Raw genomic sequence first — 24,894 nt, forward strand, 5'->3', positions numbered from 1 at the left:
GCTAAGTAATCGAGCCTAAATCGTGTGATCCTTAACATACGTGTCGGATAATCATTCTTAATGGCATGTGAAATACATGGATTTTATTCTTAATATACTCACTTAGAAGACTTATAACTTGAGAGCTCTTTCGAAAACAATGCTGTATACTGTCAGGATTCAATCGAAGGCATACATTTTGTCATTAAGAACTGGGCAGAGAGGATTTAGTTCGGATTAAGCGTGGCTTGCAAAGTAAAGTCTGAAAGGAAAAGATCTTCCTACTGTAGTCAATTCAGATGCCATTCAAGATGTCATTTAACCAGCTCATCCAGGACTCACCTTTGAAGTTATTATTTATGACAAAGGGATGTCAACTACTGACCAAGGAGAATAGGTATCTTCACACTCTTGCTATAACCCAAGGACAAAGCTAATAACTCATAGTCAGGCACGAGCTTTGACTCCTAAACCAAGACCATGAAACACCAAGGCATAATTTGCCTTTCTGTTACAGTCATTAGCTCAATCACTTAATGAACTTAATTAGCTCAACAAAATTCTCAGTGGGAGAGGTACAGAGAGGTCAACAGCAAATGACCACTCCTTAATCCCTTCAAACTTTCACCATCATTACTTTTTTAAAGGGCATTTCCTTAAAAAGTCCTGCCTTTGAGGTATAAAACTCACCTGCAATTGTATTTGCAAAGTTAAAGCCACACTTCAAAAAGAGTACTGCCGACAACAGCTGATCTAATGGTTGGCTTTAGTAGGGGACAGCGAGGGGCTCGTAATGGCCATCAACCGTGAATAAATTGTGATATATATTCATATGGTGGAATGTTACCTGGTAATAAAGAGACTATGAATACGCTCAACAACATAAATGAGTCTCAAAAAACTGAACAAAAGAGTAGTACGTACTGTATTTCATTTATGTGAATTTCTAGAATGAGCAACACTAAGCCACGGTGGTAGAAGTCAGAACAATAGTTAACGTGGGGAAGGATGAACTGGGAGAGGGCAGGAGGGAATTTTCCATAATGGAAAAGTTGTGTATCTTTATTGGGGTTGTGGTCACCAAATTCCAAGCTACACATTTAAAATCTGTGCATTCTATTGAATGTCAATCGTATGTGGGATTTTTGTTAAAGTACTAATTACCTACTGGATTCTAAAGTGAGGTATAACCTACTGTTGTAGAAAGCATCTAATAAATCGCATTACCATTAAAAACCAACACAAGCCATTCAGAAAGCAGATATGAAGCTTTAATTTACTGTGGGCATTTCTGTGACCAATATTATAAACTTTTCACACGTCTTCATACAGATATATCTTTTATAAGACACAGGTTTTTGTTTTTGTTTTTTACCAAGTACTGTGAAATATACCACCATTCCACTTAGTTAGGGGCATATTATAAATATCGTGAGCCACTGATTAAATATAAATACAGAGGTTGATACACGTTAGAAAGTTTCCATAATAAAAAAAAGTTTAAGAAAAGCTAAATACTATGAAAGTTTACATATGTTGCATACTTTAAATATCACATCACAGTGACAACCAATTACAATAAAATCACAACTGCTTTTAGATGATAGTACATTCAGATTTCTAACATCCAATTATTTTTGTTTCCATCATGTCAACTCCACACAGCGTTCTCATTTCTAGAGAGTAGACCAGCTTTTGGACTGCAGACCGAGTTTCTTGTGCAATAATGATTACTATTTTGATTGTGACCACTGGACACTGAATTTATAACATACGGTACTAAAAAGAGACAAGACTATGAAGTATATGATATGGAACTCTTCAGTGGCGGTGTTCAAGAGAAATTAAAATAGCAGCCTGAAAATGGGTTTTAATAATCTACATATATTTCAATTAAAAGACGTCAAAACATTTGGAAATAAATACATAGTACAGCCTTCCCCCTTCCAAAATGCTGCCTGGAAGAAAAGTTCCAAGCCGAATGAAGGGGAAAAGTGAGGGAAAAACAACAACTCAGAAAACAAACATTATATGCTGCTCTGAGCTACAATCTGCCTGAGTCTGTTTTTCAGTTGGAACAAGTTTTACCATCACTTCTACATTGCTTTAGTGTCCACAGTCCAGAGGAAGTCCTTGAACAGCTAGTTCATATTTTACAGAAATTGGAAGGACTCCTAAAACCCCTCAACTAATTACACACGGGAAAGCCGATCACGTGTTGTCTTAAAATCTATGTGAATATCAAACATAGTCGTAGCCATTCTCTTAACGGTGATGCCAGAGGAAGTGATGAAAATATATGCACAGCTGTACACAGATCACCATTAAACACAGGACAAATGCCGTTTGATGCATATCAAATAAGCTCCCAAAAAGCCAATTTGAATATATTTATTTTCATTTACTTTGATACAGCACTAGAAGGGACTGCATATAATTACAGAGACTGCTGCAAACAACACTTGATGCTACTAAGGGTTCTATTAAGCATCAGGCATGCACAACAGTTGCCTTTTAAAACTTCTCATGTATATATCTTAAGATTTCTACTTATAAGCTACAATAGGTTTAAAGCATTTAGTCATTTTTAAACCAAATATTTTAACTGACCTATGTCTACGTGGGGAAAAACAAAAACTCCCTCCCCGGTGTCAACACCCAAAAGTAATATTAAATCTTACTCTCCAATTTGAGACTTAAAACTTATTTTATATACGTCACCCTTGAAACTCCAAAAGTGGGGAAGATTCTGATCACTACTAACTGGGCAGTATGATTTCCTGGCAGCAGTCTATCCACCGCACACGCACGCACGCCAAGCCTTTGGGGATTACAAGATAAGCGTGACGTGCTGGTGGCTACAGATGACAATGATTGAATGAACAGTCTCTTCTTTTTATTCTGGATCATTTTATTTCAAACTAAATGAAATGAAATCCTTTCATTACTACAAACTAAAAAATGTTTTCTTTAACATCAACATAAGAGTGGAGGAAACCAAAAGCATCGTTTTCTAGTGTGTGGCAAAACAGAAAAGATCTCGATTACATTAGGTAACCAGGGGTGGGGAAGGGAGTAGTTTGTTTTTCCACTTAAGAAGCATTCCAGTCAAATAATCACAAACACTTACAAATTCAGATTGGTTCTCAGTCATTTATGGCTTAAAGTACTGGATTTGAAAACCACTTCAGGCTAAAATAAAGTTATATGAATAATGCATAGATTGTCTATCTAGGAAATCATGCAGTAAATAAACATTCTCATGTACACTGGAACCTTAGTGATGAAAGGGGTCTGCGGGTGTGAACGGAAACGTTTCTTCCCTTTTACCAAGAGATACGCCCAGCAAGATCCTGGCTTTGGGCCTATTCAAGATCCTACCTGCCAGGTCATCTTGATTTTCTCAGATTGATAAAAGAAGCCAATGTCACAAGACATTTGCAACAAGGAACTGACTTGCTGCGAGTGCAGGCGCTGTGAGGTCTGAGCCAGGCAGGACGAGACGCTCACGGTCCTGCCACCCTGCTGCAAAGTCAATCTGGAGTATGTGACCAACTAGAGTATCGAATGGGTAAATGCTTAGAATGACCCACTGGAAATGTTTATTATATTAGTATCTTTTACAAATCTGTCTGCCCTTGAAATCTATTTCATTTTGAGAAATGCCAGGGTAATAATATCCACTCGCTATTCCTGGTTTTGATACGCCCCTACGACATGAGAATTGAACTGAACCACGATGATGGTAATGTCGTCTCTGTACATCCGGGCAAGCTCCTCAGGAAGACTAAGCATTTTGGAGAGGCGCTCGTGATCAACAGTCCCGAACTCGTTGTTGCCCACTGCGTGACGAATGAGATGGGTTGCTGCATTCTGGTCCTCGAATACTGAGGACATCTTGGCTCTCCTTTCCGTTAAAAGGCCATGCATCTGTCCTAGAGTCACCTTGTAGCCACCAACAGCTATTGGCTGTTGGTGATGCATGCCGGTCAGGTACTCACCCACAATCCTAACCACATCCTGCCTATGCATGGTCTCCCACAACCCATCAGTAGCCAACACTAGAAATTTATCCTGTGGCCTTAACCGGTGGTAAGTGACCTCTGGCTCAGCAGTGAGATAAGGAGGTGTGTAATAATTAGGAGGGATGAACTTGGTGTATTCGTTGTCGTTCAACTGGTCTGGGCCCGATTCTATCACTCTCTTTTGAAGGTCAATGCTCCATTTGAACTTTACGTCTCCAAAAGCCCTAAAAGGCATCAGCAAGCCAAGCAGCCGATCCTGTTTCACCACACTCTTGGCCTCATTCTTCGGGTGTTCCAATTTCAGCCGTTCCAGTTCTCTTTCATTCTGAGCGTTGTGATCATTAGAGAGAGTGACTGCTGACCAAGAGCCATCCTCTTCCTGCACACCCAGCATGGCCCTGCTATCACCAGTATTGGCCACGTGAAGGTCAACACCGTCTACGTGGGCCACACAGGCGGTGGCCCCAGAAAATGCCACTCGGAGCACCAGGTAGTTGAGGAAAGAATTGGGATCACCAACTTGAGCCTCCAAGGAGATGTCATTGTCGAGCCTCTTGAAAGCATTAATTAAAGCCTCCTTAACATCGATATCAGTAGACTCCCCAGTGTTGAGGTCTATAAGTTCCTGCCAGTAAGTCCTCAAGCTGTTGAAATACAATTTGGATGCCTCCTTACTGAAGTAATCATTGGGGTGCTTGTGCCACTGGAGGATGGGCAGCAGCGCCCTACCACTCTCCACTGCATTTTCAATCTCTAGCAAAGTCTCATGGGGTAACAGAGAGACAGCAATATAATAGAAGAGTCTCTCGCTGACCGCCTGCGAACAGGCACAGCCCGCATGGCCGTCGAACACCCCCAAGAGCATCCCTCGGGTCTGCAGGCAGGTGGCCGCGCTCCTCCGGTCCTCGATGGGTGCATTTGCAGGCAGCTGATTGCTGTCAAATCCAAGGACAGAGCTGACGTTTTTGCCATCGAACTCGGGCACCTTGAAACTGTACTCGTTAGCCTTCAGGATGCTGTTGACTTGTGGAGGTGTGAGGTAAAACTTCTGGGGTGTGGAAGCATATCTCCTCCCCTGGGTGTACTGCCACCAGCTCTCCTTCGGCCTGCAGAAGGTCGCGTACGCCGGGTGGGGGCTGTATCTCAGGCGACTCTGAGGAAGGTACGGGGGCGGGCAGCAGAGATGCTTGTGGTGGCAGTAACAGGCGGTGCCATAGATTCTGCTCAGCTCGCAGTTACGGAGGAGAGGGAAAAACAGCTGAGCTGGCGCTGGCATGGCATCCGAGAACAGCGGCAGGCCGGAGCTTCCGACGGGGATTCCTAGACGGCAGGTACACAGACAACAAAGGCAAGAGTTACACTTGGGATCACTCCACCTCGCCTCGCTTCGTGCAACTGCCGGCAGGTGGACCTGCGCTAGGCCCCGGGCTCCGAGCACCGCATCTCACGTGCCCACCACGTGCTCCTTCTACAGGGTGGATTGTGCTAAGTAAGTACAATTCTCACTCCCTCACGGAGCCACGACTACAGTCGAGCTTTACTCTTCTCTTTTCCTCACATTTCCTTGTGCAGCGCAGACTGTGCGGCACGTACAATAGATGCGGCTGGGAAAAGCTGAGGAGAAGAGGATTACATAACATCATGCAGCGGCAGTCCACCTGGCCAATCACCCTCCTCCCTCTGTATCCTCAAGGCGGCCCTGGATCTCCCATATCACACAGAGACTCCTCTCATTAATGACAATCCTGTTTCGAGACTTGTGGCCAATTGTCAACCTTTGATGACACAAGGCTATCGCATGTATCGGGTGTTAGTATTGTGTGTGTATATATGTTTTCATGAATTATTTTGTAAGTAATATACGTAGATCACTGTATTGATATAATGTTCATTGTAACATATAGAAAAAACTTTACATAATGAATAAAAATAGGAATTCCAGTATTCCCTTCCTGCACCCCAGTGGACGGTCTTGCAAACTACGCTTCTCTAGACCACTGCGCCAATTTGGTGAGCTTAGGAACGTAGGTCTGCCTGCAACTTGCCAAATAATCCTAGAAAGGTCAGTTTACCTCTCTGGGCCTCACTTCCCTAGGTTGTAAGTGAACACACCAAAGCAGATGCTATCGAAAGCCTCTCCTGGAATCCTATGCCTTTTTAAGTGTTAGCTGAAGTGAGGCTTTGAAATCGGATACTAGCTTCATTTTTTCATTGTTTAATTTACTGTACTCTTTGTGATAAAAACAATTTTAGGTATAGTAGCAGCTCTAAGACTTTGTTAGTAATGTAAATGCTCTCAGTTCTGGAATTTAATTTACTTGCTGGTATTTTCCCCTGATAATCAGAGGAAGCTATAGAAATACTATTTTCAAACATTATGGATCCTGAATAGAGTTTAATACCTAGAAAAATATTTTCTCTTACATTAAAAGAAAGTATCCACTTGCCATCAGGAAGCAATAAATAGTGAAATAAAAGTCTAAGGTTTGTATAAAAAAGGTACACATATTAATCAAGAATTTAAAAATGTAATACTATATGACACTGAAAGTATTTGGCCAAAACATTTACCTACAAAATTTTATTTTATTTTTATTTTTTTAAAGAATTTACTTATTTATTCATGAGAGACACAGAAAGAGAGGCAGAGATACAGGCAGAGGGAGAAGCAGGCTCCATGCAGGGAGCCCGATGTGGGACTCGATCCCGGGTCTCCAGTATCACGCCCTGGGCCAAAGGCAGACGCTCAACTGCTGAGCCACCCAGGCACCCCTACACAGAAAATTTTATGAATGTGTATCATTAATCCAGATAATTCAGGCAAGGGGAAAAAAAAAAAAAAACTCTTCCTTCTCACTAACATTTATTTCCCCTGAATTCTTGAGGCCTTGCTTCAAAGAATTCATTTGGCCTGTAAAGAAATAGACTTTAGAAATACTTGATTATTTCTTTTTTAAGTGGACTCCATGCCTAGCATGGAGCCCAACACAGGGCTTGAACCCAGGACCTGAGACCAAGACCTGAGCTGAGATCAAGAGTCAGACACCTAACCAACTGAGCCACCCAGGCACCCCAGAAATACTTTTAAAAAGGAAATAAATGCAGTAACAAAACAGAGTACAGAAAACAAAACCATTTGAATCATAATATCAGCATTTCCTTCTTAAGTTTGAACCCATTACAGGAAAAAAATGTACAAATATCACAGAGATGGTTAGCTATGTTACGTTACTTTCAGGTACGCCCTTCTGACAATTAGAGAAGTGATAAGTGAGATGTAGGAAAGCAGAAAAAATCAAACACTGAATAATAACCGATTCTTGTCTGCTTCCGTAATAAGCAGTGCATAAGCCAGGCATATAGAACCTCTTTTGCAAATGACAGAAAGTACCATTATTTTAAATGCACTATTAAAGAAGGGATTTGTTTAAAAAACTGAAGCATAGGCAATAGAAGCTAATGATTAGAATTTTGGAAATAAGATCAATAACTAAACAAGCATTCTAAAATGCAGTAATGAAAAAGAAATTCCAGAAGGACAGGAATCTATCAAGACTAACCACTTAAATAACCGCACTTAAACTGAATACCTGAAAGTCATCCAAAGGTTAAGGGTACATGATTGAGCCAGGAGATGTGCTCAAATGTTGGGCCACATGACATTGGCTTCCAGGCATAGACTATATCTCTTGTCAGATTTGCACACAGAGAGCACAGTAACTCACTTCATGTTCTGTATAAAGATTTTCTAATATTAAAAATACACACGGATGCCCATCTTAAGGGAACGTTTTCTCCATGACTTTAGATTAAGTTTGTATTTGTACAAAAAAAAATTTGTATTTGTGCTATTTTAAAATGTAAGACTTTTACAAGAAGAAATGCTTGCTTCTGCGTGATTCAGTTGTGATTCAGTTGAACTGAATCAAACTACTACTTTGTGCATGCGCGTGTGTGTACGTGTTTGCAAGGCAGGGGTTTGGTAGATGCATAACAGAGTTTGGTTATATGATGTCTAATCAAGGAATAACAAGTCCAAGGAACCTGCACTTTCCTTAAATACTTTGTTTTGACAATTCTGCTTTTGTAGTCCACTGCAAAATGAATGAAACATTGTGGCAAAAGAACAGATTCATGCAGCAGATGGTCTGAATAATACATAAATTCAAACAACAAGCACTCAAATACTCAGGTAATAGAATATTCCTTCACCGCAAAAGTCCTCAAGATTAAAAAAAAAAAAAACAGTGGAATTTATCAACTTTCAGTTATTCAGAGGCTTAACATATGGACTGAGACTATCCCAATCCCCCAACTCCCAACATTCTTTCAAAAAACAAATTCTTGGAGAATATGGAATTCATGAAAACCCTGCTCTGTGATTATTGAGTGTTCTATCATCACCAGCACGTGATATATTCTCTCCATCAGACCAGAGATCCTTAGAAATCAGAGTACTTTCAAATGTGTAAAGCATAAAAGGAGCATTCAAAAACTGAGCATCTTTCTGAATATCCTGTGATTCAACCACAAAACCCCACAAAATCAAAACTTCTGCTGACAAACTCGCTAAATTAATGAGGTAGAGAGCTCTTGACCAGGCTATTAAGAAGGGCAACAAGGTGCAGCGTCAGGAAACCGGAGGAGTGTCGGATTTTCAAGCGATCTCTGAGCACAATTTCACTGAAAAGTTCCCATCCCGTGATCCAGACCCAGGCACCTTTACACGCAGCATCTTAGAGCTGGGCAAATTTGGCCCATTTTGCCAATGACTAATAAGAAAAGATGCACCGCAATCCGACACAGGAGCGAGACCCATCCCTTCTTACTGATGTGCTCGGCAGAGCCTGTGCCAGGAAATGATTCCACTTCATTCAATAAACCCACAGACCCTATTAATTAGAAAATGCTGTTATACTGCTCCGACTCCGCAGCTCTTTAGCTTTCCAAGCTTTTGGTAAACGGAAGAGGGAAAAAAAGGAAGGAAAGAGAGCCACACTAGTCAATGTGTCAGAACCTCAGTTTATGTAATCCGATTGCATGAAACACCCTGTATAAAGACTTGAATTTCTCGGCATTTCTGGAAATGCCTAGCCGTTTCCCAGCCCCCGTTATCCATCTCTCCGTGAGTGAAGACACCCATTTCCCTCTGAAGCCCCGAAGCCCCACGCCAGCACTTGTTTGATGAGTTTCCTCGGTCCCTCCCTGGGAATTGCACTGAGGTCTCGAAGCTCTCCGGGTCCAGGACCACCCCCCGCCCCCGCCCTGCTTCTACCTACCTCCCCCCTTCATCCACGGCGACCCACCGAAAACCATGCACACGCAAAGACAGTCACCATCCTTCCCGGGTACCCAACGCAGGTGGTCAAGCGCATACCTACCAATTCGTCTGGGCCCGGGACACACACACATTCTCCTGTCATCACAACACGGAGCCGACAACATCCACAACCCGCGCGGGCAGCAGCAGCGACAGCAGCACCGGCCCATTGAAAGCAAAGCAGAGATGCTCATTAGAGGAGGCGGCGGCGGGGGGCGGGCGCGGAGGAGGGGCGAGCCGTCGCTCCAGGCGGGAGGGGGCAGGCCCGGGCGGGCCCGGAGGGGTGGGGAGGACCGGAGCAGACGCACCCACCCACCCCGCGGGGGCGGCCGGGGCACGGCCCGAGGCGGCGGGGACCCCGCAGCCGGCAGGGGTGCGCCCCGGGCCCAGCCACGCCATCCGGCCCGGCCGCGGAGCCCGGCGGCCCCCGGCATCCTCCGCCGCCGCCGCCGCCCACCCCCCGCCCGGCCTCGGGGCAGGAGCCTCGGGCGGGGCGGCCCCGCGGCCCCGGGAGCGTACGGGAGACCTGGGCTCGCCCTCCCCCCGGTGCAGGAGCCTCGGGCGGGGCGGCCCCGGGAGCGTACGGGGGACCTGGGCTCGCCCTCCCCCCGGTGCAGGAGCCTCGGGCGGGGCGGCCCCGGGAGCGTACGGGGGACCTGGGCTCGCCCTCCCCCCGGTGCAGGAGCCTCGGGCGGCGCGGCCCGGGAGCGTACGGGGGACCTGGGCTGGCCCTCCCCCCGGCGCCGACAGCGGCCCGCCCGCAGCCCGACGCCCCCGCGCGCCCCGGGGCCCGCCCCTCCCCCGCCCGCAGCCCCCAGCGCCCCGGGACTCGTACCTCCCCCGCCGCCCGCCTGCAGCCCCGACGCCCCAGAGCGCCCCGGGGCCCGCCGCCTCCCCCTCCCGCCCGCAGCCCCGCCGCCCCGGGGCCCGCCCCTCCCCCGCCCGCGGCCCGCCCTCCGCAGCCCCGCCGCCCCCGCGCCCCCGAGCGCCCCGGGGCCCGCCCTCCGCACGCCCGCGGCCGCCGCTCCCCACGCGCGCCGGGCAACCCCTCACAACTTCGGGCGGGTCGGGGAGGATCCCGCCGGCGCGGGGCCGCGAGCAGGGGATACGAACCGGGCACGCAGGGGACGAGCCTCTTGAGCACCGGCAGGCCGCGGCGGCACCCGGCGCTCCTCCCACGCCGCCCAGCTCGGCTCCCCGGAGTGCGGCCCCAGGCCCCCAGCTGGCCCACTCCCTGCCCCGCCGGGCCGCCACCCTGCCCCGCCCGAACGTCCGGGCCCCCGGCGCTTCCCGCCTCCCGATTGGCTGCGCGAGGGCGGGTGGGCGGGGCGGAGGACGGCAGGCCCCGCCCACGGCGCGGCGGGGGGCGGAAGAGCGGCGCGCTCCAGGCCCGCTTTGTGACGTCACGGGGGTCAGACAATCCCTTCCATTCCGAACCAGCCGCTCATTGGCTGTGAGGCCCGCCCCACGTGACCGCGCCCGCTCGCCCGGCTGGGGGCGGGGCTGCGCGGCGCTAGGGACCCGCGAGCGGTGGGCGGGGCTTAGGCTCCCGCTGGGTCCCCCGGGGGCGGGGCTGCGCGGCGCTAGAGACCCGCGAGCCGTGGGCGGGGCTTAGGCACCCGCTGAGGTCCGGGGGGCGCGGCTGCGTGCCCCGCAGGGAGCGGAATTGCCGGCGCCTCGCCCCAAACGGGACTCTAAGGCGCGGCGGCCCCAGGTTCCTTTGCATTCGCTTGCAGATTTTAGACAGGGGGACTGGGAGCCTGCGTTCCCTCGTTTTCGGGACACCTTTCGGGTCCTCGCCAGGGGCAGCGGGAGGAAGTCGCGAGGAGGGCGCGCTCTCTGCAGAGCGGGGCGGGTGCTCGAGGGCTTGGGAATCTGTAGGGTCTCCTCCTCCCTAAAGGGTTGCAGCCTGCGCAAGCGGGAAGAGCGCTGGGGTCGGCAGTCAGGCCCACGGTCCAGGTCACTCCTGCTGCATGAGACGGGGTCAGTGAGGTGACGTCAGGCTTGGGGTGGCTCGGCCTCCTGTGCTTGAGCAGAAGACCTCCTGGGGCTCCTTCATTGCCTCCATCCACACTCCATCCACGAGCCCTTGGGAGCAGCGGCTTCTAAAAGCTTCCTTGGATATTTTCACTCATTTTATCTCCTTTCCCTTTATTACCTTTCACTAATTTTTATGTCAGTGAGGGTGACAAAACATGAGAGACACCTAACTCTGGGAAATGAACACGGGGTGGTGGAAGGGGAGGTGGGCGTGGGGGGGGTTGGGGTGACTGGGTGATGGGCACTGAGGGGGGCACTTGGCAGAATGAGCACTGGGTGTTATGCTATATGTTGGCAAATTGAACTCCAATAAAAAATTAAAATAAAATAAAATAAAAGCTTCCTTGGAGATGACACCAGGTGGATCCTGGCCCGATCCCTGCCCCGTGCTGAAGCTTAGTTTGATTCATTAAGCATCTCTGCTTGCTGGCCAACAGCATTCACAGGGCGATGTGAGCTGGATATAAAAACTGTCATGTTAATAGTGTTGCAGGGTTTTTACTTTTTATTAATCCTGCATTATTTGGTTTGTGTGTAATAAAGGAAGAAACTAAATAGACACAAAACAGTGCCAAGAACAGATGCTTCGTAATTGCCGGGTGTTCTCAGCTGCTCCTCCAGTCTCTAAATAAATTAGAGACGCGCATTTTTGTTCAGTGCCAGGCTGCCCACGAAACTCTTATAGCTGCTCTAAGTGGCCTTCAGCTCCGTTTACGCAGTCCACCGCCCTCACTTCCCCCTTTCTTGTTACTTCTTAAATGAGCATCCCATAATTTCCTAAGTATTCTTCATCGTCCTTTTGCCTATTAGTATATGATCCCTTTATCCACTTTTTTCTTGGTTCATAGAAACAGTAGAATGTGGTTTAGCCTAGTGGGTAAGAGCGAAAGTGAAGGCAGGCTGCCCGGGTTCCAGTCTCAGCTCTGCGGCTTTACTATGTGGTCTTGGGCAACCTCTCTCTCTGGCTCAGCCCTCTGCTATGTAAGACAGGAATAAAAATAGTGATAACTCACAGGGTTGTATTACCTAGGTCAATATAAATATATATTGTGCTAAAGAAACTACATAGCAGGTAGTAAGGTCTGTAGAAGTATTAAACTCCACATTGAGAGTAGAGGTTACTTAAAAATAAAATCTTGGGGCAGCCCCGGTGGCCTAGCAGTTTAGCGCCGCCTGCAGCCTGGGGTGTGATCCTGGAGACCCGGGGTTGAGTGCTACGTTGGGCTCCCTGCATGGAGCCTGCTTCTCCCTCTGTCTGTGTCTCTGCCCCTCTCTCTGTGTGTCTCTATGAATAAATAAGCACAATCTTTAAAAATAAATAAATAAATAAAATCTTTTTAAAAAGGTGTTAGCTGTTATTAATCTTATTGACATGTGTCCACATAACTTGTGCCTGTTTTAGATTTAGGACTCCTAAAGGGTAGGAGATCCAGATCCTTAAGAGCCTTCAGTGCAATATGTTCTTCATTAGATACTAAGAAGTTATTAATAGACTGGAAAGTCCGAGAACCTTAGGATATCAGTTTAATATGTGTGAGGGGTGTCCTGCCTCTCAGCCCCTCCTTTGCAGACGTGGTGACCAGTTAACTGAAGCTAAGAGTAGATTTTTACAAGTTTCTGCCTGAGATCTCAGAAGTGAAGTTAATACCAGGCTTGTCTGTTGTCTCTAAACTTTCCCAAGGACTGTGATAGTAATGAGATTCCACGACGTACACATCCATATTCATGACCTCTTCGAGTTGTTGGCTTGGTTGCATATACTTTTATTCCACACCAACATTGCCACTGTTCAGAGCACTTTTAAAATGACCATTTCAAACTGTCTTTGCACAGGAAACGCCCAACCTGTCTTATTATAACTAGCACCTTGGTTTTTATACCAAAATAGCATTGATTTCCCCCATCTTACTATTCTTAGTTCTAAATGACCTGACTATTTCTGAAAATAACACACATTCTCAAAAAACTAGACTTTGCCACCACTAAGTATAGTCACAAGAATTTGTCCTGACTATTGAAGGCAATGTCAAGGTATTTCTGGAATCAGGATAAAGGCTCCCCAATGTAATGCCATGAAATAAACCCATTTAGAGGGGCACGTTTTGTTTTCTCACTGCAAAGTTGGAGGATTCGGCGATATGTGTCTTATAAATAAAGTCATGGTCTTGCAGATGCTTTAGTATCTCGACCTTGCCTCCTCTCTCCTGTGGCTCTCCTGTCTCCAGGTCTCCGTTTAGCCACTTTGTAGCCTTGCTTCAAAAGTGCTGCTTGTTTTTACGTGGTCATCTGGCCAGGCAAGGACAGGTCCTTGGGTGTGCTGCTCTGACCCCACAGACTGTTTTAGCTACCAGAACACCTGTTGACACTTGGACATTGGAAGGCACAGAAAAGAAGCTCCATGACAGCCCAGGACTGTTGTAAAGAAGGGCTGGCAAAGAGAGAAGAAGGGGTTTCAAAAATAGTATGGTACCCCAAACAGGGCTGTGCAAGAAGACCTACTTTGTCAACACCCATGCTTTCTGTGATACCAGTAATGCAAAGACAGGTTCTTTTTTTAAAAAGATTTTATTTATTTATTCATAAGAGACACACAGAGAGAGGCAGAGACACAGGCAGGGGGAAAAGCAGGCTCCCTGCAGGGAGCCCGACGTGGGACTCACAGGGCTCGATCACAGGACCCCGGGATCCCAGGACCCCGGGATCACAACTTGAGCCAAAGACAGACACTTAGCCAACTGAGCCACCCAGGCGTCCCTGCAAAGACAGTTCTTGAATGAGACCCTTGACAGTCATTTTGTTGCCCTAGAATAAACCTAGAGATGAGCAAGTGCTGAAGCAGACTGGCCTGTTGTTCTTAGGGATGGATGATCAAACCCTTGGGGGTATTGGAGGTTAGCTGTGACAGCATGGAGACGGTCCAGCAGAGTCTCTGTGATCCCAGCCAGGGAGTTTAAAATAGATCCACATGTGGGTCTGACATACTGTTGGTCCCCTGGCTGCTGACTTACCTTTGCCTTTGCCCAAATCAACAATTAGAAGAGAGGTGGAGCCCACCACACTCCTCTTTTAAGTCCTACTTCCCTCCAGATGTCCTCCCCCATTCCAGATCTTGAATAGGAAATCAGCAAGTATTTACCAAGTCCTTCAGCAATCGCATCTCTTTTATTACCATCTCAGAGCTGAGAGTTGCTTCTTTGAAATCACTTGGAGTTTTATGCAGTGAGATGGACAAATCACCTGTAAGAAAGACATAGAATGTGTATTGTAGCTCATAGCATGTGGACGAGGAGCTTTCACATTTATCTCATTTAATATTTTATTTTTTATTTTTTAAAAAGTGTAATGGCTTTTAAAGTCATCATTGAAAAAAATAATAAAATAAAGTCATCATTGTTTATTTTATTTTTTAGATTTTATTTATTTATTCATGAGAGATACACAAAGAGAGAGAAGCAGAGACACAGGCAGAGGGAGAAGCAGGCTCCATGCAGGGAGCCTGATGTGGGACTCGATCCTGGGTCTCCAGGATCACGCCCTGGGCTGAAGGCAGATGCTAAACCACTGAGCCACCGAGGGATCCCCTCATTTAATATTTTAAAAGGGACCTGCTGTCATCAGAATTCATTTGGCAACAGTATGTTTGAGAGAGAAAAATAAAGCTTCATTCTCAATTTGCAAAACTAGAGACAAAAGTCGCCTGATCAGTAGGCAGGAAATTTCTGTGCATTAATTTAATATGACAAAGAATATGAATATGGGGTTGCTTAGTTAGAGGTTCAGGGGCCTTAGTAAGAAGACTGCAGGTCTGGGGACCTGGATGGCATGTCTTTCAACAGTCCCTGTTAGCGGGGTGTCTTGGAACACTGAGGATGACATGCATGTGGGGGCTTGGTATTATCAAGGCATGAGACAATCCACCAAATTGATTGCTCATTCGGTGTGAGTCTATGGATGGGTTCCCAAGAACACAGAGGGTGAAAGGTGAAGGAAGGGCTGCAGGGGAACTAAGACTATACCACAGGTGCCGATTCGTGGTGCCTCTGAAGCGGGTCAGGCCAGTCTGCAGACTCCAGGAGAGGCCTCCGCTCCATACGATCAAAAATAGTAGCTGCTGACGTGCACACTTCTTGAAAGCTGTACGTCTTTGCTGACCTACCTGTACACCTTAACTACTAGAGTGTAAGCCTCCCAAAAGCAGGGACCAGGTCTCTCTTTTGCACAGATGTAAACCCACGGCGTGGCATACAGTGAGAACCAGCAGGTCGTGAGTGCCTTAGTTTACCCTAGTGTCTCCTTATGTCCTCATAACACTCACACGAGGAAGGTGTCATCATTATATCCATTTCACAAGAGAGGAAACTGAGTCTCAAGGAGGTAACTGGCTCAGGGCTACATGGGTAGGAAGTAGCAGTGGAGCCATCTATCCCAGAGCCTGTGCTCTAAGACGCTCTAAGGACCACCACACACAATAGGTGCTCAATAATGAACGAATGACCTCACTTCAAATGAAAAAAAAAAAAAAGGTCACTTGCTGCACCCGATGAATGCATTGTGATAAAGAACTGAAGTTTTGCGGTTTCTTTGTGGATTTGAGGTCAGACTAGATACTTGCAGAATGGTCACCCAGGCTTGTCGTGTCTGTGACCAGCAGTGCATCCCGGACAGCTGAGTGTCTCACCTCCGAGTGACCACCCTGGTCAGAGCGCCGCGGGGTTTGCTCATGGTTTTTCAGGAGAACTGACTGTGGCTATAAAAGCGTATTTTCCTGAGAAGCCAGATATCAACATTTGTAGACGAATACCTAACCTAGTCGATTCATACCCTAGTAATAGACGTATAGGTAATTACAGGATACAAAGTGAACAGTTTAATCTGTCAAAAAGCTATCAGTTATGTTGAGTTGAAAATGTCACTTTTATTTTTTATTTTTTATTTATTTTTTATTTTTTTGTCACTTTTATTTTTAAGCAGTATCAACTGGAGGGAGAAGAAGGTCAAGGAGAGAAGACAGACAAAGTGGAAGGTTAGTAATCGCTATCGGATTATGTATTCAGTGTCTGCCAGGAACAATGGGCTCTGGATCACTAATCAGAATATTTAGGTAATTACTCAGGTACAATATCTGGGTTGGTATTTTATCCCTTAAGGCATCACGGCTTTAGGAAATAGGTGTAGGTTGGAGTCAGAGAGACCTGGGTTCAAATCCTAGCTCCGCTTCTTATCAGCTGGGTAATTTTTCAAAGTTTACCCGATGGCTTCGACATTTAGGAAGAGCTAAGGCACGTCGTAAAGATTAAGGATAACGTCAATGAAAATACCAAACGATGGCTGGCCAGTGGTACCAAGTGGCAGACCTTAAATGAGTTCTCTGTTGCTGCTCGAAGAAACGAGCACACATCCATGGTTAAGAGCGCACCTGTCTCATGTCTCACCGTTCTGGAGGCAGACGTGTGCCGTGGGATTCAGCTGCCGTCTACACGTCAGCAGGGTGCATCCCCTCTGCAGTCTGTAGGGAAGAGACTGCTTTCTCCCCTTGCCCGGTAGGCCGAAGCTGCCTGTGTCACCAGGCCGATGGCCCCTTGTTCCGGCCTCCGGATGAGCAGCGGTGGCATCTTCAGATCCCTAACTCTGCTCTCCTGCACTGCCCTCCTTGCTGGGGGACGCTTGCAATTGCCCCGGGCCAGTGTGATAATCCAGGAAGGTCTCTTTTTTATTTTATTTTATTTTATTTTATTTTATTTTATTTTATTTTATTTATTTATTATTTTAAATCAGCTGATGAGCAACCGTAATTCCATCTATCACCTGAGTTGCCCCTGGGGATTCTGATGTGGACACCTTGAAAGGAGGGCATTGTCCTGCCCACCACTGTGCTTTCCTCCCCTTAACATTTGTTCATTCGTTCCTACACTTATTAAAGAAAAATATGATGGCTGAAAGTATCTTTTACCCTCCAAAAATCTGTTTAGGTAGAGAGCTTAGATCTAAAAAAAAAATGTAATGGTGCACCTTATGGGTTAAATATCTAACTTCGGCTCAGGTCATGATGTCAGAGTCCTGGGGTGGAACCCTGTGTCAGGCTGTGCTCCCAGTGGGGAGTTCGTTGTCCCTCTCCCTCTGTCCGTCCCTCCTCTCATGCTCTCTCTCTCTCTCTCTCTCCCAAATAAATAAAATCTTTAAAAAAATAAATTAAAACTGTACTGCTAATCATATGTAGTTGACAGTTTTATTAAAAATCTCATTAGAAAATTAACTGGAAGACAATCTGCAACAGGCCCTGGGATGAGCCATCGATTTCCTGCTGCAGACTTTAGGAGGAAAGATCACATAGGTGTAGGAGACCCAGGGAAGAATCTCTGGAAACTTTGATTGTCTCTAAGACTGAATGTAATAGGGTGCCCCCTACCCTCCCCAAAGGACACACGTGGTCTTAGTCTACTTTAAGACGAGAACAATGGAGGTGATAGTCTCCTTCCATTCTGCCTTGGTGGCTCCTTACCAAACTTTGGAGGATGCAAAAAAATCTTCAGTGGAGCCATCGGAGGGCAGCCAACAGGGCGAAGAGCCTAGAACCGGAACATATGAAGAGTTTAGGGACATGCGTGGTGTGACCTTCAGGTGCTTAAGTGATAGTCACAGGAAAAGAAAGGTAGATTGAGCTTTCAAAATCCTAGGTTTGAAAACGCCAGAACACACGTGCGTCAGATTTAAACTCTGTATTAGAACTTTATGTGATTATAGTTTTCCGAAAATGGAATGAGCTGCCCCTTGAGGTAATGAGTTTCCTGTTCCCCAAGGTATCTGAATAGAATCCAGACAAAAGTGTGACAGAAGGAGTTCCCAAAGCCCTTTGTCCCTGTCTCAAACATTGTGCTTACAGTGGAATCATTTCCACTCCAGTCTTCCTGCATGAACTGTTACCTCTTTCTAGGCTGAACCCATCATATTGATTTTCACTTGGTGTGGAAGGTACCCACTGAATATCGGGTGGGGAATGGGTGTGGCCTGGATGACATTGAGGTTGGACAGGGCAGCCTTTGGAGTGTCTCCGACTCTGAGACTCTCAGTTCTCTGAGCTAGGATTTGAACTAGGTTAAATCAGTAGAATGAGAATCCAGAAAGGAGATGCTGGTGGTACATCCTAGGTTTCACAGTAGGGAAAGGCCTAGAGAGGGGATGGAGCACGTCTGAGTGGAGGTGCTGTATTGGGTGAAGAAGAGGCGTTAGAGTTGGGGCAGAAAGTTGGGTGCTGTTTTCCCGTAGTCTGACACATGCCTAAATCGTTCTGAAAGAAAAGTACTGTGACGATCTATGACTGGATGGGGGTGGCTGGGGGCGTAGCATGGACTGAAGTATGTCCCTCCCCAATTCGTATGTTGGATGAAGATGGGGCCCTCATGATAGGATTCATGCTCTTATACAAAGAGACACCAGGAAGCTGGCTTCCCCACCCCCATCCCGTGCAAAGACACATAGAGAAAGAAGGGTGCTGTCTACAAACCAGGAGGGCACCCTCACCAGGGAAAAGAATCAGCCTAAGCCAAGCTATGGCCTAAATATGGGAGTAAAAAGTTACAACTCTGAGCTAGACATTGGCAGCAGGATTATAAAGGAGGGGACAACTGGGGGTACCTGGGGGGCTCAGTCGGTTATGTGTGTGCCTTTGGCTCAGGCCATGACCCCGGGGTCCTGGGATCCAGTCCTGCATCAGGTTCCCTGCTCAGTGGGGAGTCTGCTTCTCCCTCAGCCTCCACTCTCTGCTCATACTCTCTCTCTTTCAAATAAATAAATAAATAAATAAATAAATAAATAAAATCTCTAAAAAAAAAAAAAAAAGGGAGGGACAGGTGGGAAGAGACATAACTGAAAACACCAGGACTCGGTGGTAAGGTGAATAAGAAAGGGAGGAAAGGAAAGGAAAGGTATCAAAGAGGCTTTGTGCATGGGTGACCTGGAGGATGGACATTTATGCCCATTGAGTTTGCTTCTTATTCAGATGGAAGGAATTTAGGAAAATATTCAGAATATTCAAGATTTCCCAACTCTTTCTGTGAAGCTCGTGGCTGAACGTGGGCTGTTCTTAATATCTGTGAGGATGAAACGTCGAGTGTCAGTCTGGGAGGGGCAGACGTCTCAGAGACGAGCTGGGGTACGGGCAAGACTTGGCCCCGAGTGGTGGCTGTGATAGCAGGTGCTGTGTGGGGCAGCCCGTCGGGAGCCGGTACAAGCACAGACACTCGAGACCAATCACCCCGTGTCATTAAATGGCCTGTGAATGTGAAGGCCTTTCAGCTCGTCCTCCACATGGTGTCTGCTTTGGGGTCACGCCCAAGGAAAATTCTCATCCGTGTTAATACTAAGGATAATTATATGTTTCTTAAGTAATTGTGTTTTCTTTTAAAAATTTTTGGACTCAGAATTGAATAAATACCCGACTGTCTTGTGTGTGTGTGTGACAGGGTGAGGGAGCAGGTTGGAGGAAGTACTCAATGTTTCGGAGCCAGGATCATGGTCCAGTTATATACTATATGTGTCATAAATTACTTTTTTTAGCTTCTCTTCCATTTCTTTTTATATCCCTACCCTTGTTTTTCTATCCTCCTTCCTCTTTTAATTTATGCTGCCTCGTATTTTATGCATTCTTTCTAGAACAAAGGAGAATAAGTCTAAACATATTTTTATATATATATTAGTCCCCATTTTATACATAAGGAAGCAGATGCTCAATTAATGTATCTAACTGACCCAAGATTCTGGCGGGCATATTAGTATTGTTAGGTAGCAAATCACCCTCGAAATGAGCAGTTGAACACATGAGCATTTATTTTCTCACTTGGTGTCTGCGAGTCAGGAATCTGGGAGCAGCTTAGCTGAGTGGTTGCAGCTCAGAGTCCGATGAGGGTGCAGCCGAGCTGTCGGCTGTGTTGCAGTCATCTGAAGGCTTGACTGGGGTGGGACAATCTGCTTCCAGCTCCTGCCCATGGCTCTTAGCAGAACATTTCCATTTCTTGCTTCATGGGCCCCTCTGTAGGGCTGTTCACAACATAGGGCCTTGCTTTCCCAAAAGCCAGTGATCTGAGGGAGACATTGAGGTAAAGTTGCAATATATTTTATAATCTAACCTAAGAAATGATGTACGATCACGTCCTTACATTCTGTTGGTCACACAAGCAAACCCTGGTAAAGCCTGGGAGGGAATTCCACAAGACGATGAATGCCAGGGTCGGGGATCACTGGGGCCATCTTGAAAGCTGCCAACTGCCCTGAGTCAATAATGTAGCTGAGGCCCCAAGATGCCACTTTTACCAAAGCACTGGATTCATGCACAAGTGTGGGCCCCAGAGCCGTTTCCATTCCTTGCATCTTGACCTCTAAGTGAATGAGCAGCAGCAAGCAGTGCTAGTCTGGGTTCCCATCCCCTGATGCTGCTTCCCATTGCCAATGCTGCCACAATTTCATCCATAAAGCATTGTATGGCCTCGAAGTTCTATTTATTTAATCACTGCTAAAGCTAAACCCAAATCTGGGTCTTAAGATAACCCTAAATGATTTAACCTTTGCGTACCACTAAGAAGTTCCACTAACAATAGCTAACGTAACACTATTCATGCCTACATTCTCTGACTTCGGTTATGCAAAACAAATTAATTATGACTTTTCTTTTCACTTTTTATGTTCTTTGCTTTGTGGGAGGTGTATGTGTAATGAGGATAAAAGTTTCTGGTGATTCCACCCCTCTTGCTAATGTAATGAGAAAATCCATAAAGATATTTCTACAGAACATATTTTTACTGCATTGTTGAACTGTAGCCAAATTTTGTCAGGGAACGAAATTAGGACACGTTGTTTTCCTGGATTCAGGGAACTGCTGGCTCAGTGTTTAGCATTCAGACCACAGATCCGTGACTTACCAATAAACCACCTGGATAAGTGAACACAAAGGATTTCATTTGCTGCTGGCTATGACCCTGCCTTTGGACGACTCTTACTCTATTCCGCATCTGGAAATTCCATTTTCATTTGAAGTATGCATAAATCGATGTCAGTATCAACCTTTAAACACAACCCCAAACCAATTTATCAGCCAAGATTATTTTTCAGGACAATGGTGTTGATGAATTATTTCAGCTTCAATTTAAGTTCGTAAGCCATCGCTCTGCGCTAATGGTATTCGAGAGTTCTTGAAAGTTTCTTTCCCTCTGGGATCGACCTTCAAGGCCTGGTGTGGATGTGCCAGTTTACAAATAAGGTCATTAATTTTGTCTAGGGGGAGAACTTCCTCTTCTCATCTGACTAACTGTACAAATGATTTAGATAAATTCTCCTATAATGCTTACCGGGTTCTCAGCTTTGTGCTACGATCTGTGAATGGATTAAAGGGTAAGGCACATCCTTGTGCCTTTAAGAGACCCATGGTCTAGCTGCTGGATAAACATTAACAGGAATAATCATGAAACCATGTGATATAGCAGCAGTATTCACAAAATGCTTGAAGAGAAGGGAGAAGGAGTTTAGTTCTGGCTGGTGGAGGAAGGAGATAGCAGGAAAGACTCTTCCTAGATCAGTGGTGCCCAGGTGGTGGCCCCAGGGCCAGGGCTAGTCTCTATTAGAAGTTTGACGATTTGTGGCAGAGTGAGAAAAACAAAACGAGGCCGTCATATTTTAAAATGCAAATAAATGAAATTGCATAAGCTAACTTTATGATTTTTAAAAATTCTCCAGCCTACAATGATGGGTTTATGTGTTTGTTTTCTGTTATATGGCCCTTTATGTAGTCATGATGATAATATCTATTATGATTTGTTTTCTTTAATTGCAAAATGAAACTTGGCTGCCCTCATGTCAATCTGCATTTTCACCCCTTCATTCATTTCTTGGCCCCGGCTATCCAAAAGGTTAGGAGCCCTTAATATGGACAGAGTTTGGGACAGAAGTACACTTTTGGAGCTGGAGTTGGAAGAGAAACACAGTCCTGCATGAAGGAATTCCTGCTATTTGCCTGCAAGTGGTTTAACCACATCTGCGTCAGGGGTAAATTAATTTATGAGAAAGAAAAAAATATGCATGCTTGCTTTTTTGAGACTGATTTTGAATGTTTTTCTTGTATGTGTCTGGGGGCGTGTGGGAGGAAGATGGAAAACCTGTGTCCGCAGTGCTACAGAATTTGAACTTACAGCTTTGGAAAGCTGCCGTTACCAATGTGAATACAGGTTTTAGAAGGATTTTTACCCCCATGAAGTCTTCTGAAGTTTAAATCAAGTGAATCTTGATGATTATAAACCTACTTTTTTCTGGGCGTTCTGTTAAAAAAGCAGAACTTTTGTATATATGAGCCTTGATCCCCCTAACTGTTTGCAAGGAGGCCGGAGAAAGAGCGGGCCATGGGCCCTGTCGGAGCGGGTCAGCAGCAACCGGACCTTTCAGGCAGCCACGCCGAAGGCCAAGGCCAGCTGTGCCCACTGCCACTCGCTCATCTCACCTCTGGTAGCAAGGCGTTTCATCTCTTTGCAAATAGATGCCTCTGAAGAATTGAGCTGTTGCCATAATTTTAAGGAATATGTCATCTTTGAAGAGAGATTCAAAGAGAATGACAAAAATGATAAAAAGGACTGAATAATTTCACAGAGATGTTTAAGAAAGGGATAGGGACTCCCCTGTCTGAACTTGGACAAGAGCTTACCTGCCCCGAGTGCCTCCCAGCAAAAGCACTTTAAGACACGATCAAAGATTTCCTTGAAAACTTGCCAGACAACACTTGTACACACCAAGCTCTCGTCGTACTATGCACTTGGAAGCAATCCCTGTGGATAGTAGGGTTAGGGCGTGCTGAGGTCAGACAAGCTCGTTGCTCCATCCTCCTCCTCCTGGCAGGTCACAACATTGCTAAACCTCAGTTTCCTCCTCTTCACGAGGGAAATAATAGTTTTTGCTCCAGAGGGTTGTTGAAAACAGAAGCAATAACATGCAACAAGCACAAACTACCACTCTTCCTATTTTTGTTGCTGCTATTTCCTTCTGAAAGGAGACCCTCTCTCCTCCCCACTCTCGTCCGTACTGGGCACTATCGATCATCTTTGATTGTGGAAGGTCCTGATTCAAGCTGATTCTTTCAGCTTCCTTCAAACTAGAGCATCTGCATATGAACAAAAGAAAAATACTCTAATGTCCATAGGGCAGGTCATTTATTTTGGTTAACTTTCATGTATTTAAGCAAAGTAATCAAGCATTTATATCACAGTACTTCTGGACAAAATCATGTAGAGAAAAGAATGTCATATATTTAATGTCAAATATTTAATAGAAAACTATATCTTCTATTAACCATCCTCCAACTTTTCTCTCTCCATGACCTGTAGCAAATCAGCAATGGAAATACTAGAAGGAGGTAAACATACCGGTGATGATGGAATAATGCAATATTATGTGTCCTTCCTGGTTCCTGCTTTGAAAAAAAGACAGGGGTGGGGATGCAGAAGGGAGACAAAGAGATATGTGGTCTCAAGGGAGTGGAATCATGACCTAATCTGATGCTCAGAGGAGTGTCTGCCCGCCTGAGATGACTGGCTGAGCTGTTGGGAGGATGAGATAGAGAAGCTAAGAAGCCTGTCTTCACTCAGATACGCCTGAGAAAATTTTGTAATTAAATCAAAAGGGGGGCAGGGATCATGAAATCATATCTCTTGATTAGAAAGGTTGAAGAATGGTGCCTGGGTGGCACCATTGGTTAGGGGCCTGACTTAGTTCTGGCTCAGGTTGGGATCTCGGGGTCATGGGCTCGAGCCCGGAGTCAAGCTCCATGCTCAGCTCAGAGTCTGCTTAGGATTCTCTCTTCCTCTCCCTCTGCCCTTCCCCACCTCACATAAACAAATAAATCTTTTTGAAAAATGTTGAATTGACCTAACCTTAAAGAGCATGACTTTTCCGTCATTAGTTCAATCGATAGTTAACGGTCACCCCAAGGGTACCAGACACTGCTCTGGACACTGGAGATCTCCGTGTTCTCATGGAACTTGCAGTCTAGTGGGGAAAACCGTATAGAAAGAACACAGCAGTTCCGCAGAACGGACCCGCCTGTGGCACAGGAGCACCCTGAGGGTGGGCCTGGCAGCATGAGTACCGTGCTCACCAAGTTTCATATCCACTCAGAAACTTGGGTGTGTGTTTTTATGTTGTTATGCTAATTACCAAAACACCGACTTCGAGCTCAAGCGGTGAGAATTTTTGACCTCTCAAAAATGGTTGGCATGGCTTTGCACACAGATCTATTTTTGTTCTGCTTTCTCGGGTTTACACCCTTTGTGGTAGCCAACTAGGAAAATGCTGCCCAGCCACAAGCGTCATAGAATATGCTCTATGTTACCCACGATACGCACATGCCGAGAAGCAAAACTTTGATTTTTATCAAATGCAATTTTGTACTTTAAGCGCTGGGGTTACCTACCTAGGGCTTTTACTCTCGGATATACTTGACTTTTTTGGCATGCTTTCTTAAGTTTCATCGTCAATTTTAACAAGAAATCCCAGCTGAGA

At 45.9% G+C, this 24,894-nt stretch overlaps 1 protein-coding gene and 1 long non-coding RNA gene across 3 annotated transcripts; both read right to left on the reverse strand.

Moving 5' to 3' along the window:
- Window positions 1-1,228: 1,228 nt before the first annotated feature.
- Window positions 1,229-10,596, reverse strand: PDP1 (pyruvate dehydrogenase phosphatase catalytic subunit 1). Of its 2 annotated transcripts, XM_077876255.1 has the most exons (3): window positions 10,438-10,560; window positions 9,386-9,420; window positions 1,229-5,324 (listed from the first exon to the last, which is right to left on the reverse strand). In XM_077876255.1, the coding sequence occupies exons 2-3, from the start codon at window positions 9,414-9,416 to the stop codon at window positions 3,667-3,669; spliced, it is 1,689 nt and encodes a 562-aa protein (XP_077732381.1). In that variant the 5' UTR covers window positions 9,417-9,420; window positions 10,438-10,560; the 3' UTR covers window positions 1,229-3,666. The 2 variants fall into 2 exon arrangements, with proteins under 2 accessions (XP_077732381.1, XP_077732382.1); XM_077876256.1 differs by lacking the exon at window positions 9,386-9,420 and having other exon boundaries at window positions 10,438-10,596.
- Window positions 10,597-17,668: 7,072 nt separating this feature from the next.
- On the reverse strand, window positions 17,669-23,483 carry LOC144300160 (uncharacterized). The gene is made up of 3 exons (XR_013366754.1): window positions 23,045-23,483; window positions 20,198-20,439; window positions 17,669-17,930 (listed from the first exon to the last, which is right to left on the reverse strand). It is a non-coding gene; the product is annotated as an uncharacterized LOC144300160 (long non-coding RNA).
- Window positions 23,484-24,894: the final 1,411 nt, after the last annotated feature.

The sequence above is a fragment of the Canis aureus genome, chromosome 28, assembly GCF_053574225.1.
Source record: "Canis aureus isolate CA01 chromosome 28, VMU_Caureus_v.1.0, whole genome shotgun sequence".
NCBI classification, from domain to species: domain Eukaryota; kingdom Metazoa; phylum Chordata; class Mammalia; order Carnivora; family Canidae; genus Canis; species Canis aureus.